The 12,969-nt window shown below is 41.7% G+C and overlaps 1 protein-coding gene across 1 annotated transcript in view; it reads right to left on the reverse strand.

The window, feature by feature from the left end:
- LOC126281214 (WD repeat-containing protein 81) overlaps positions 1 to 12,969 on the reverse strand; it is a 253,643-nt gene that overhangs the window by 195,294 nt on the left and 45,380 nt on the right. The window contains exon 6 of the mRNA XM_049979961.1: positions 6,357 to 6,557. Coding sequence (XP_049835918.1) covers positions 6,357 to 6,557 — 201 coding nt within the window. The remainder of the gene's footprint in view (positions 1 to 6,356; positions 6,558 to 12,969) is intronic.

Here is a 12,969-nt window from a genome sequence, read left to right on the forward strand (position 1 = left end):
AGCACAGTATATTATATTACCTGGAATGTCATCCGTATACAGGGTGGTCAGAAGCAGTCTGAATAGCTTGAGGGGCGTGGCAAGGTACGCTGTGTAGAGAAATAATTGTTAAGAAAAAAAATATGTTGCACAATTTCAGAGTTAATTAGCATAGAAGTTAGGCAATCATGCTGTTTCATGCACAAATTCATGTGGTCTACCAGAGACAGTTTCATCAAATGTGTTTTTTCTTTTGTTTCCTAAAATAACACAAGAGAGAAATACAAAAATTGGACATAGGATGGTAGTATGGATTGAACCTAAGCCAAAGGCTGAGCAGTCTTGTGCGCTATCTTCTGCACTATGAAAATAACTGACACTTCTGGCGGACTGCTTGAATTTACATGCAAAATGACCTGATTGACTAACTTCAGTGCTAATTGACTCAGAAATGGTATAATTTATCAATTTTTTTCTTTAACAATTATTTCTCAGCACAACCTACCCTGCAAACCTTTACAAGCTTTTCAGAGTGTTTCTGACCACCTTGTATACACACATAAAATTTTGGCTGTGCTCCATGTGAAATGTCACACTCTTCAAGAAGGGCACAGTTATCTATGGGGAAAATGGTTAGCAGAACAAAATGTACCTATGTCATAAACTTGACTACTTTAGGAGGCAAATTTTAAAGTACCGCTGATGTGCATGTTTAAAAATAGAAAAATTACTTCTATCTTTTGGAACTATTAGTTGATACATATAAATGGTAGTGCAAATGGACAAAACCTCATTTGACTAATGGGACAACAATGCAGCTATAATGATACAATTCATATTACTAAAATCAACTTCAAAAATTTAAACAACTTGCAGGATGAATTTCACCTCTACATCGGATTGTGCACCAATTTGAAACTTCCTGGCAGATTAAAACTCTTTGTCAGACCAGGACTCGGACATATAGAGCAATTGCTTGGGAAAGGTGAATGTCCCAGGTGTGAGTCAGAGTCTGTCCCACAGTTTTAATTTGCCACAAAGTTTCGGTTCATTGCCCACTTTGCTTTAGAGTGAAAACCCATTCTGGAAACAATACCCCAGGCTGTGGCTAAGTCATGTTTCCTCATTATCCTTTCTTTCAGGAGTGCTAGTTCCACAATGTATGCAGGAGAACATCAGAGAAGTTTGGAAGGCTGTAGATAAGGTATTGGCAGAAGTAAAGTTGTTATGGCAGGTCATAGGTTGTGCTCAGATAGTTCAGTTGGTAGAGCACTTGCAAACAAAAGGCAAAGGTCCCAGGTTTGAGATCCCGCTTGGCACAGAGTTTTAATCTGTCATGAACGTCCAAACAACTTATTTGAAGGATATAATCAATATACATTCCTTAAACTAATGCATGGAGTTTACATGAAAACAAAATTTAATATTCATTCTTCTCACACTTTATCAATGAATGGGTAGAGCCTTCATATCTGACAGAATAAAAAGGACATTTAGCTGCTCCCCTCATAGTTCTCAGAGTACAGGTGAGAGAGAAGAAGTTTGTGACATATCTATGGGCATCTGGGCTATACATTTGCTGCGTAGACAGGCTACTGCCTACAACACAGCAAACCATACAGTACTGTAGCACACTTTGTCGAAGCTCCAGCTGACTAACAATACTACTTCTGGAGATAGAACAAATAAATCCAAGCATACTGTGTTCTTTTAAACTCAACTTCTAGTATCCACCATAGTACCATGGGACCATGTGACCCACAACATTGCTCCCAGAGGCATAAGCATCGACGAAAACAGTGCTGCCATCGCACCACTGCCCCTGGAGTGTCAAGCCAGTATCCTGCCACTAGGCGGATATTTATATTGCCGCCCAACTGCTCTGCAGCCAACTTCACGCCAGATATGCCAAGCAGCTCATCAATCAGAGTTCACATTGCTAAGCCTGTGGGATCATAGCCAGTCAATACCACATCAGGTGCAATCACTGCATGTACAGAGATTGATACTAAGGTTCCGATGTTGTTTGACAGCAGCAGAAAAAGGGATCTGCACTGTCCAGCTGCTGGCTGCATGCATGTCATGCATGAGTTGAGGAACCTCTGGTACCAAGAATCACATGGAAAAAAAGAGACTGCCCAACTGCAGCTCAAGCCAGCTCTTGCTGAGTTCTTGCCCAGTTGTCGAGTAGTTACAGTTAGCAGAGGTCTTCATAGTGTGATCACAATTTTCTCTAGGAACGCAGTACATCAGAAATGGCCTTAAAACTTGTGTTTACTTCTATACAGTGAACTTATAAAGTGTTTAACTTATCCCGGATTTGCGAATGACTTGTATATGAATTTTGATGTGGATGCTCTGTACCAAAGTTGAGTATAATACAATATTTCTCCAAGTGATTGTGTTCTCTTATTCTTTTGATTTCTGCCTCATAACCTATGCACTGTCCTGATGGGACATTGTACTTTTGGCAACAAGACTTATTTGGTCACTTCAGAGCCAGCAAGGAGTCTCTCACTGCTGCATCCATCGGCTTCAACTGCCTTTGTTGGACTTTGTCTCAACTGTCCTCAAGCTACTGTTTCACTGTATCTTTTCTCAATATCCCTGTGACTTTCAGCTTGAACCAAGTGGTATGGGCTGACATCTCAAGGAACTATGTTATTTTATTCTGTTTATTAGACTTAATATAAGTACAGTTGTTCCTTGCTACCTAGACACATTAATAATTGTGTGTTGTTCCCCTCAGTCAGGAACACTAAAGTACTTAGAGCCATGTAGCAAGCAACCTGAGAATCTATTAACACTATCACGAACAGCAGATGTTTCACATGCCAAACATGAATGGTCATAGCATTCTGGCAGAAGATATTCTTAACATAAAAAGAAATCTAATAACTGTAGCCACTTCAAGTGGGATTGTTTAATGCATGTGGGGTGCATGTCAGCTGTCATCTAGTAGCAGCCACCACTAATTGGCCAGGGATGCCAGTTAAGTAAATGGTATCATTTGATTACCACATAATCTTGTCTGTGTTCCTTTTACCCTGCAACTAAGAACACATTCATTTTTAGCAGTTTATCTTCAACAAATCGCCTTTCTGCAACTTAGAAGCTGCTCGCTCTGTGTACACCAAACAGTGCAACCCTAGTTTTATTCCTCTGTGCCTTTACTGACTTCCTGCTCATCAAAATCTAATTCGGATTTAACAAGCTTGGCGTACAATAAGAGATAGTGGACAACAGTGTAGTTTCAGTGGCTACCTAGCTCACACACAGACTGGTTTCCTAGAGTGTTAGAATAACAATATGCATCTGGTCCGACTGTCTGACAACTTTGTCATACATGGTGAACTTGGTTCTTAAATATTTTGCTACCAGCTTATGTATTTTCTAGGTCAAATTCATCACTTTCATCTTCAAGTTCTGTGTCATTTCCTTTTATGTTTGGCTACAGTTCCCATCTGATTTAGCATATTAAACTGGTCAACAAAGAAGACATCTGTACTTGAGTTTTGCCATCCTTTATACAAATCATAGCAAACTTTCAGCTGTATAAAATCTAAATGACAGTGTCATTACATCTGTCTGTCAATTTATCAAGTGATGTAGAGTTCCTTCAATGAAAAAGAAGACTTTCAAGATCCTTTAACAGGTACAGGCCATAAGGGTGCTGCTTTCCTTCTTGTACTATTAATATAACTTTCACCAAGAAAATAGTCTTCATTATGTTTAATTACAAATCCCCTAAATTGCCATCCAAAAAAATGACATGTATATTCTTCAATCTAATGTGGGATATGTCACATAACATTTTGTTTTTTTATTTTCCTGATTATCACATACCTTGTTACTTACAGGATGGCTTTTTAGTTTTCTAGTTTAACATGTAAATAACATTTCCCTGTATTTTTTTGGTACTAGTATTCTCAAAAGTTACCTTTCTATTTCCTGTTAGCAACACATATAACACGTTTGTTCTGTCACTGTTTATGGATAGACTTGACTTTGTTTCACAGATTTGTATAATCTTGACACGATTTATATCCTATTTTAGAAAACACTGTTTTGTCTGTCTGGATGATCTGGAAATGGGATCAGGTAGCCTGGAATTAGTCATCAATTAAATAAGAAGTGGATCTTGCAAATTTTGATCATGTCAAGGCCAGTCATGTTGGTGGCTTATGCTCCCTCTTAAGAGATTGACGCTATTGCTTCATACAGAGTTGGATCATTGGACACGCCAACTGCTTTCACATTGGAAACTCTCAACAAAGCACAATGCAACTATTCACAGATTGAGAAAAAAGGTCTTGCAATCATAATGCTGTGACCAAATTCTACTAATACTTGTATGTATTCTACTTGGTGGCAGTTCAAATGCCTCTAATCTCATTGTTCAGCCCTTCACAGCCTGTCCCTCCACACACAGTACAAAAGTTGCAGTGTTGCTCTTTGCTCCACTCAGACTATCAGTATGAAAGTGTGTACAGGCCAATGATTAAACACAGAAATGCTGAACATTTTATTTCACATTAATGTCCAGGACACTGAAACAATTGCTGGTTTTTCCATCGACTACTGATGTATTGCTCAGGCAGTGTATGCAGACCCCAATCTCAAGATTCTGCTGCAGTACCTCCAAACTTGTTGCCCACATTTAATATAGAAATTATTTGATTGGTTCAAGCCCAGTGTCCGCTGGCAATGTCTGCATACTGACTTTTCTGGTTCCTATTGGCTTATTGTGGTAGGCACCTTTAGCTAGTTTCTGTTCATGGTGGCCATGCACTCCACCACAACAGTAAGCACTATCACAACTCTGACGTCAAGTAAGCTTCAGTCCTCCTCCCCCCATCCTATCATTCCCAGCCAAGCAATTGCATATCACCAACCTAGCTTCTCCCTGGATGCCAACACATACTGCTGCATCCTCCGCAGTGGTTGGCCTATCCACTGCAATACTCTATGTTAAATGCGAATGATTTGGTCTTCTTCACAGTTTTTCGCAGACATAGGTGCTGGGAATGCGATGTTATCACCAAAGTCTTGGGACCCTCTTTGTATTGGTTTACAGGATCACCCCCAGGCTGCAGAAGTGTCATCACATTCAGCTTCATTTTGTGGGCTGCTTGATCATGCCATGGGGTTTTCATTCGCACATTCAGTGTTCAGCATCAGCTGTCTTCATCTCCCTCAGATCCTGTGCTTCTGGCATCAGATGGAGAAACTAAGGATATTGATGCAGCACTGTTACTATCACTGTAGCTCCAGCTACGAGATCTGGACTGCTTTTATAATGCCACCTTCCAGTGGGCTGCTGAGGACCATCCAGTCGCTGTTACATCTCCACCAATACAAGCAGATGCTCCATCCTTGGGAGTGGGTGTGAAGCCTGTAGCTGGTTTTTTTTCCTTGATTGGCTGAAGTTTTAGTTCCTGCCTTCTCAGTGGCACCTGTGCCCATACCTCCCATACTTCCAATCCCTCCCCCCCCCCCCCCCCCCCCCTGACCACGACCTCCCATCCCCACTGACATATCTGGAAGCACCAGATGGCAGGGAGTTTGGGGAAGGGGAAGGGAAGCAAGGTAGTATCACATACTATCGATGTCACACTGTGCAGTCCATGTCTAGAAGTTGGCAGTAGCCCATGTGACTGCACTGCCAATATGCTGCTGGAACCATGACACACCTTCCTCTGCTCACACGGCCAAAGCCACCTGCATTATCAGCAGCATCTTGTTACTGTGTCTGATGAACCTGCCTATCTCAAGGACACATACTGGATTGTATTATGAACCTGCTATTACTCAACTTAAGTAAAAAGGAGTTACTTAAACGCGACAAGTGTGTCTCATTATTTTTGCTCTTTTTATTAGACCCCACTAACTCCTTGGCATCCACCACTGGGCCAACCAAACACAACCAAGGTAGTTTAGTGAGTAAATGACAGACTTCAAATCCAAAGGTTTGGGGTTGGATTTCCACTACGTTCTGGGAGTTTTCAATCACTTATTGCTGCTTTTACTTCTGCCAAAGATTTGTTGATGGTAAAAATGTAAATATGCATCTTGTTATGTAGTCTACATTAAACAACAGACCCCCTTATAACTAGGAAACTTTGAAGTGGTGGAAACCTTTACCTCCAGAAGACACACTATGTGACAAGTACTACAAATCATATTTGATTACTGTCATTACCACACATCTCCATTTGGAAATGAGGGACATTAGCAACATTACACACTAAATCACTTACCTAACAGCATTCACTTTGATCTTATTCAGCAGTTTACAGATTACAAAATTAAATAATTTTAATGTCTCCTCTCTTGTTTACTTCAAACATAATTATAAACAAAAATCTGATGAGTACCTCAAAAACAGAAGGATCAGAAAAGAACTCAGGAATACATTCATCGGGAGTCCATTCTTGCATCCTCTGAATGGATGAAGGGTATTCTGCTGGGACCCATTTTGGGCGGACGTATTTACAGAGAATGGATTTTGGTATTCTCCGTGCCATGTACACATAGTATGTTATTTCAGAGAGAACTTCTGAAACATGGTGCGGCACCTGAAAAAAATTAGTTTTATATTAAAATAAATAATGGTACTTACGAACATATTTAGAAGCATCTTACATGTGCACCCATAGTTGCATATAGGTTACGCAGCACAGTAACTGAAACTAACAGATTTATCCACCTGCTTAACTTTTTACCTGACTATTATCTATCAGACTATTTTATCAAACAAATCTATACTGTTGACAGAGGAAGACAAGCTGATGGCTACGAGTCGTCACATGACAGAGCTAATAATAAGACAATAACTGGAATAATATACTTTTCCCATGTGGAAGTTTCTTTCTATTTTATTTACAATAACTGGAAGAGTAGAGATCGAGGCATGTTGTTTTGAGTAAGTCAAAGGAATACACTCAATCACATCACATTCAATTGGTAACATTGATTTTAAATGAAAAATGAAGGTTACAGTTTTTGTTCAGCATGTAGTTTTAGCATTGCATAGTTTTCCTCTTCCTGTTCTGTACGAGTCTCAAAAACAGATAGTCCTATTTAATATTTTATTTCATTTTCCTCTAGTTACTTTTACTGTACACACTGTGTGATATGTCGCGCACACGCACACACACACACACACACACACACACACCACACACACACACACACACACACACTCTTAAGAAACATGCAAATAACTAATTAACTACATGTAAAATAACAAAAGGCATCGACTCATCTATAGCAGACTATGTATGCATAGTAGAAATATTAAACAGAAAACAGTATTCACAGTAGCTTTTGAGCTCTTCCTCTTCTTCTAGTACAAGTACACATGCCACACAGACACCCAAACATACACTCCTGAGTCTTACTTACTAAATATTCCAAGCTATGGACAAAGGATACCATGAGATATGCTGGTGATACCCTATAACCTTCTCTCCATAGAAACAGAAGATTTTTATTATTGCTGTTTTAAAGCACTGGATACTTCTTATTGAGAATATGTAAATGATGATGTGACATACAATGTATTTCAGATGAAGTGGTGTTCTCTGTAATGCTCAAAATAATAAGCAAACAGAATATTTATTTAGATAGGTACAGGGGTTAGACAAAAATATATAAACACTGCAAGAGATGCATGCTTTAACATAAATGCAGATGCTAGCCAAACTTGAATGTTGTGCTGTTGCATCTAACCACAAACAGTACCTGTGTTTTACCTTCAACATGTGGCAAGCATTAGTTGTGGTCAGAACAGTGTTCTGTATAGCTATGAGTGCATTATGTCATAGCTAAATGAATTCGAATGTGGGCAAATTATTAGTGCTTGTATGATGAGTGCTTCTGTGGCCAAGGTAGCCAAAGTGTTTGGCATTGCAAGAGGTACTATATCTAAGATTTATACTGCATTCAGGAAAAGAAGAAAAATGTCTTCTGCAAAGTCGAATCATGCATGAAGGTGTTGAATAATCGTGAAAGTAATTGAAGATAACTGTGATGAAAAATAAAGAGGACAACAGCAGCAAAAGTCTCTGCAGAACTCAATGCTGCATTCTTGAACACCATTAGCAGGAAAGGAACATGAAAGGAGCTCCATAAATAGAGAATGAAGCAGGCAAACAGGAATACAAATGTCTCAAAAATGAGATCGACAGGAAGTGCAAAATGACTAAGCAGGGATGGTTAGAGGACAAATGTAAGGATGTAGAGACTTATCTCACTAGGGGTAAGATAGATACTGCCTACAGGAAAATTAAAGAGACCTTTGGAGATAATAGAACCACTTGTATGAACATCAACAGCTCACATGGAAACCCAGTCCTAAGCAAAGAAGGGAAAGCAGAAAGGTGGAAGGAGTATATAGTGTCTATACAAGGGCGATGTACTTGAGGACAATATTATGGAAATGGAAGAGGATGTAGATGAAGATGAAATGGGAGATACGATACTGCGTGAAGAGTTTGACAGAGCACTGAAAGACCTGAGTCGAAACAAGGCCCCCGGAGTAGACAACATTCCATTGGAACTACTGACGGCCTTGGGAGAGCCAGTCCTGACAAAACTCTACCATCTGGTGAGCAAAATGCATGAAACAGGCGAAATACCCTCAGACTTCAAGAAGAATATAATAATTCCAATCCCAAAGAAAGCAGGTGTTGACAGATGTGAAAATTACCGAACTATCAGTTTAATAAGACACAGCTGCAAAATACTAACGCGAATTCTTTACAGACGAAAGGAAAAACTAGTAGAAGCTGATCTCGGGGAAGATCAGTTTGGATTTCGTAGAAATATTGGAACACATGAGGCAATACTGACCCTACGACTTATCTTAGAAGCTAGATTAAGGAAGAGCAAACCTACGGTTCCAGCATTTGTAGACTTAGATAAAGCTTTTGACAATGTTGAATGGAATACTCTCTTTCAAATTCTGAAGGTGGCAGGGGTAAATACAAGGAGCGAAAGGCTATTTACAATTCGTACTGAAACCAGATGGCAGTTATAAGAGGCGAGGGACATGAAAGGGAAGCAGTGGTTGGGAAGGGAGTGAGACAGGGTTGTAGCCTCTCCCCGATGTTATTCAATCTGTATATTGAGCAAGCAGTAAAGGAAACTGTGGTGTCACTGCCAGACACCACACTTGCTAGGTGGTAGCCTTTAAATCGGTTGCGGTCCGGTAGTATACGTGGGACCCGCGAGTCGCCACTATCAATGATTGCAGACCGAGGGCCGCCACACGGCAGGTCTAGAGAGACTTCCTAGAACTCGGCCCAGTTGTACAGCCGACTTTGCTAGCGATGGTTCACTGACAAAACACGCGCTCATTTGCCGAGACGATAGTTTAGGATAGCCTTCAGCTACGTCATTTGTTACGACCTAGCAAGGCGCCATTATCAGTTACTATTGATATTGTGAATCATGTACCGTCCAGAGCGACGTTCGTCATTAATGGATTAAAGTTGAGTATTCCACCAGCTACGCCGGTTTTTCTCAATTCTAATTCTCTTGTCATGTTCCAGACCTCATGCCAGCCTGCATGAGCTAAAACGCATGAGTGGAATAGAAGGGAGAACCAATAGAGGTACTCAGGGTACCCTCCACCACACACCGTCAGGTGGCTTGCAGAGTATGGATGTGGATGTAGATGTAGATGTAGATGTAGATGTGGACATTTTGGCCTCCTTTAGTAACACGGTGTTGGCTCGCCTCCCAACCACAACATTGGTGATGAGGAAAAACGACGTTCTTATCCATATTGCCCTGATTTACTTGTGTAATGGCTTCGCCACAATCTCCAGATGTACTGTCCGAATTTTATCGCTTACAGATTCAGCAGACGCAGGCCTTGCTGGATGCCCTTGGACAGCTCGTCCAGGGGCAACGTGTGATGCAAAACGGTGCGGCAGCACCTACAACAGCTACAACACGCTGTTGCACCCACTTTTTGCCCTTTTGATGCTGCACTGGAAAGCTGGACAGAGTGGTCACGCCAATTTGGATTCCATCTCGCTGCCTACAGAATTCAAGGAAATGAGCGGCAGCGTTTTTTGTTATCATCGGTCGGCGTGACTATGTACCGTGTGATAGTCAAATTATTTCCCTGCCGTGACGTAGCAACTCTGTCCTATGAAGAAATTTTGTCTGCATTAGATGCATATTTCCAAGAATCAGTCAATGTAGTTGCGAAAAGGTATACCTTTTTTCGTACAAAACATACGGCAGGTCAGACTAATCGGGAGTGGGTTGCAACCTTGCAAGGCCTTACTAGGGATTGTGCTTCTGAGTGTCAATGTGGACTCCCTTATGCAGATATTATGGTACGTGATGCAATTGCACAAAACGTTTCTGATGTTCGTATAAGGGAACAGATTTTGAAACTAGTAAATCCCTCCCTTCAACAAGTGATGGACATATTGGATCGGCAGGACACACTTGACTTTGCTCAGGAATCATTTGAAACTTCGCCAGCAGTGTGTCAGGTTAACCGGCCCGCCGGGTGAGCTGCACGGAACAGTAAACAGCCCTCGCATCCGGCCGCGCAGCTGCTGCCAGGCTGTCAGCCACATGTCCCGCATCGGCAAGCAAATGCAGTGATCAAATCATGCCTGCAGTGTGCTACTAAACATTCGCGTGAGAATTGGCCGTCACACAAAGCTATTTGCTTTTATTGTAATAAAAAAGGACATGTTCAGAGTGTTTACCAGAAAAATCTGAGATCGGAAGCTCAAAACCATTCCAGGCCCTTTGCTTCGCGCCGGAATCGGAATCGAACCAAAGATACTCAGGCTCGCGACACTTCGCCCATGGAAATTCATGTAGTTCATTCCACTCTGCATAATGCCACTCTCTCTAACAGTGACTGTGTTCGTCCCAAAAACAGTGTGCGTTGACATCGCCGGAACTCCCGTCAAGTCACAATTGATTATGTACCAGTGTCAGTTCACGTTGCACGAGACAGTCGCTCTTGTCGTCAGCAGGACAATAAACTTTTTGTAGTCTTGGACATTAACGGCAAAGTGATACCATTCCATCTCGATACCAGAGCTGCAGTTTCACTGATCAATCAAGACACTTACAAACTGCTGGGCACACCTCCGTTGCGTACCGCAAATGTTAAGTTGACTAGCTATTCAGGTCAAAAGATCCCTGTGTTAGGACAGTGCAGCCTTCTTGCAACATACAAAGGACAAACAAAACTTGTGTCATTTTACGTCCTTCGTTCTTCTTCTGCAGTGAACTTGTTTGGTTTCGATTTATTTCAGTTGTTTAACTTGTCTACAGTAAATCAGGCCCTATCAGTGAACCAGACTGTGCCTCCAGACAGTGTTTCTCGTCTATGTGAAGAATTTGCAGACATCTTTGCACCGGGCCTTGGTTGCGCTAAGAACTATAAAGCACATTTGGAACTGATAGTAAACGCGCAACCGAAATTTTTCAGAGCGCGCAATGTTCCCCACGCATTGCTTGATGAGGTCGCAAAAACATGACACGATTTGAAATCACAAGGTGTAATTGAATGTGGGCAGGCTTCTCTCTGGGCATCACCCTTAGTAATTTTGCCAAAACCTTCCGGAAAATTGAGACTTTGTGTGGACTTCAAGGCAACAGTGACTCCACAACCAGTGATTGCAACTTTTCCTTTACACCGCCCGGAAGATCTTTTTGACAAACAGTGCCCGGGTAAATATTTTTCGAAGTTGGACCTAGCAGATGCGTACTTGCAAATACCAGTGGACAAAGAACCCCAGCGCGTTTTTGTGGTTAACATGCATCTTGGGTTGTATCAATTCAAACGACTGCCATTCGGGTGTGCATCCACCCCTGCATTGTTTCAGCAATATCTACAAACTGTTTGTGCGTCGGTCCCTACTGCAGCAAATTATCTGGACAATATTGTGATCTCTGGAAATACGGAAGAAGAACATTTGGCCAATCTCAGAACATTATTTCAGGTCTTGTGACAAAATGGTCTTCGCTTGCGGAAGGACAAATGTGTGTTTTTTGCTCGGGACTTGCCATACTGGGGACATGTACTCAATGCCCAAGGCATACATCCCAGTCCCAAGCACCTTCATGCCATACAAGACTTGCCTTTGCCACAGAATTTGAAGCAGCTACATAGTGTGCTGGGAAAAATTACGTATTATAACAGATATACTCTGCATGCCTCTTCCATTTCAGCTCCGCTTCATCGCTTACAACATACGGGTGTTCCGTTCGTCTGGACGACGGAACGCGAACGCGCCTTTCGCCAGTTGAAATCGGCGTTGCTTTCCAATACTTGCCTTACGCCATTCGATCCCCAGAAGCCCATTTTGTTGATGGTGGATGCATCGGATTTCGGGATCGCACGATCGCCCTATTGCCTTTGCATCCATATTGCTCTCGTCTGCGCAAAGAAATTATTCACAGATCGAGAAAGAAGCATTGGCTCTCTTATTTGGTGTTACAAAGTTTCATGATTTCTTGTATGGTCATCACTTTACCATAATCACAGACCACAAACTTTTGACATCGCTTTTTTATCCGACCAAGCCTGTACCTCCACGTACAGCGCAGAAATTCATTCGCTGGTCTATTTTCCTCTCGCAGTACCGCTGCGATATCTAGTATCAGTCCACTGGTAAGCACGGAAACGCCAATGCGTTGTCCCACTTGCCTGTTGCTGAGGATAGGGCATTCGATTCCTCCGAACTTACTTGCATGTTCATTGATGCGGAAACCGATGACATGGTCGAATCATTTCCGATTGATTTTCATCGTGTGGCTACATCCACAGCTGCCGACCCTGTCCTTGCTCCTGTTCTGCGTTTTGTTGCTATGCTATGGCCCTTGTCAAAGTCACAGATTGGGGACCAGTTGGTTTGCCCATTTTGGTGAAGCACTCAAAACAATCATACAAGAGCTGCTTACTAAATTAAGTAATTTCACCGGTGCTACTGAGCTACTCTG

This window comes from Schistocerca gregaria, chromosome 7 (assembly GCF_023897955.1).
Source record: "Schistocerca gregaria isolate iqSchGreg1 chromosome 7, iqSchGreg1.2, whole genome shotgun sequence".
Classification (NCBI taxonomy): domain Eukaryota; kingdom Metazoa; phylum Arthropoda; class Insecta; order Orthoptera; family Acrididae; genus Schistocerca; species Schistocerca gregaria.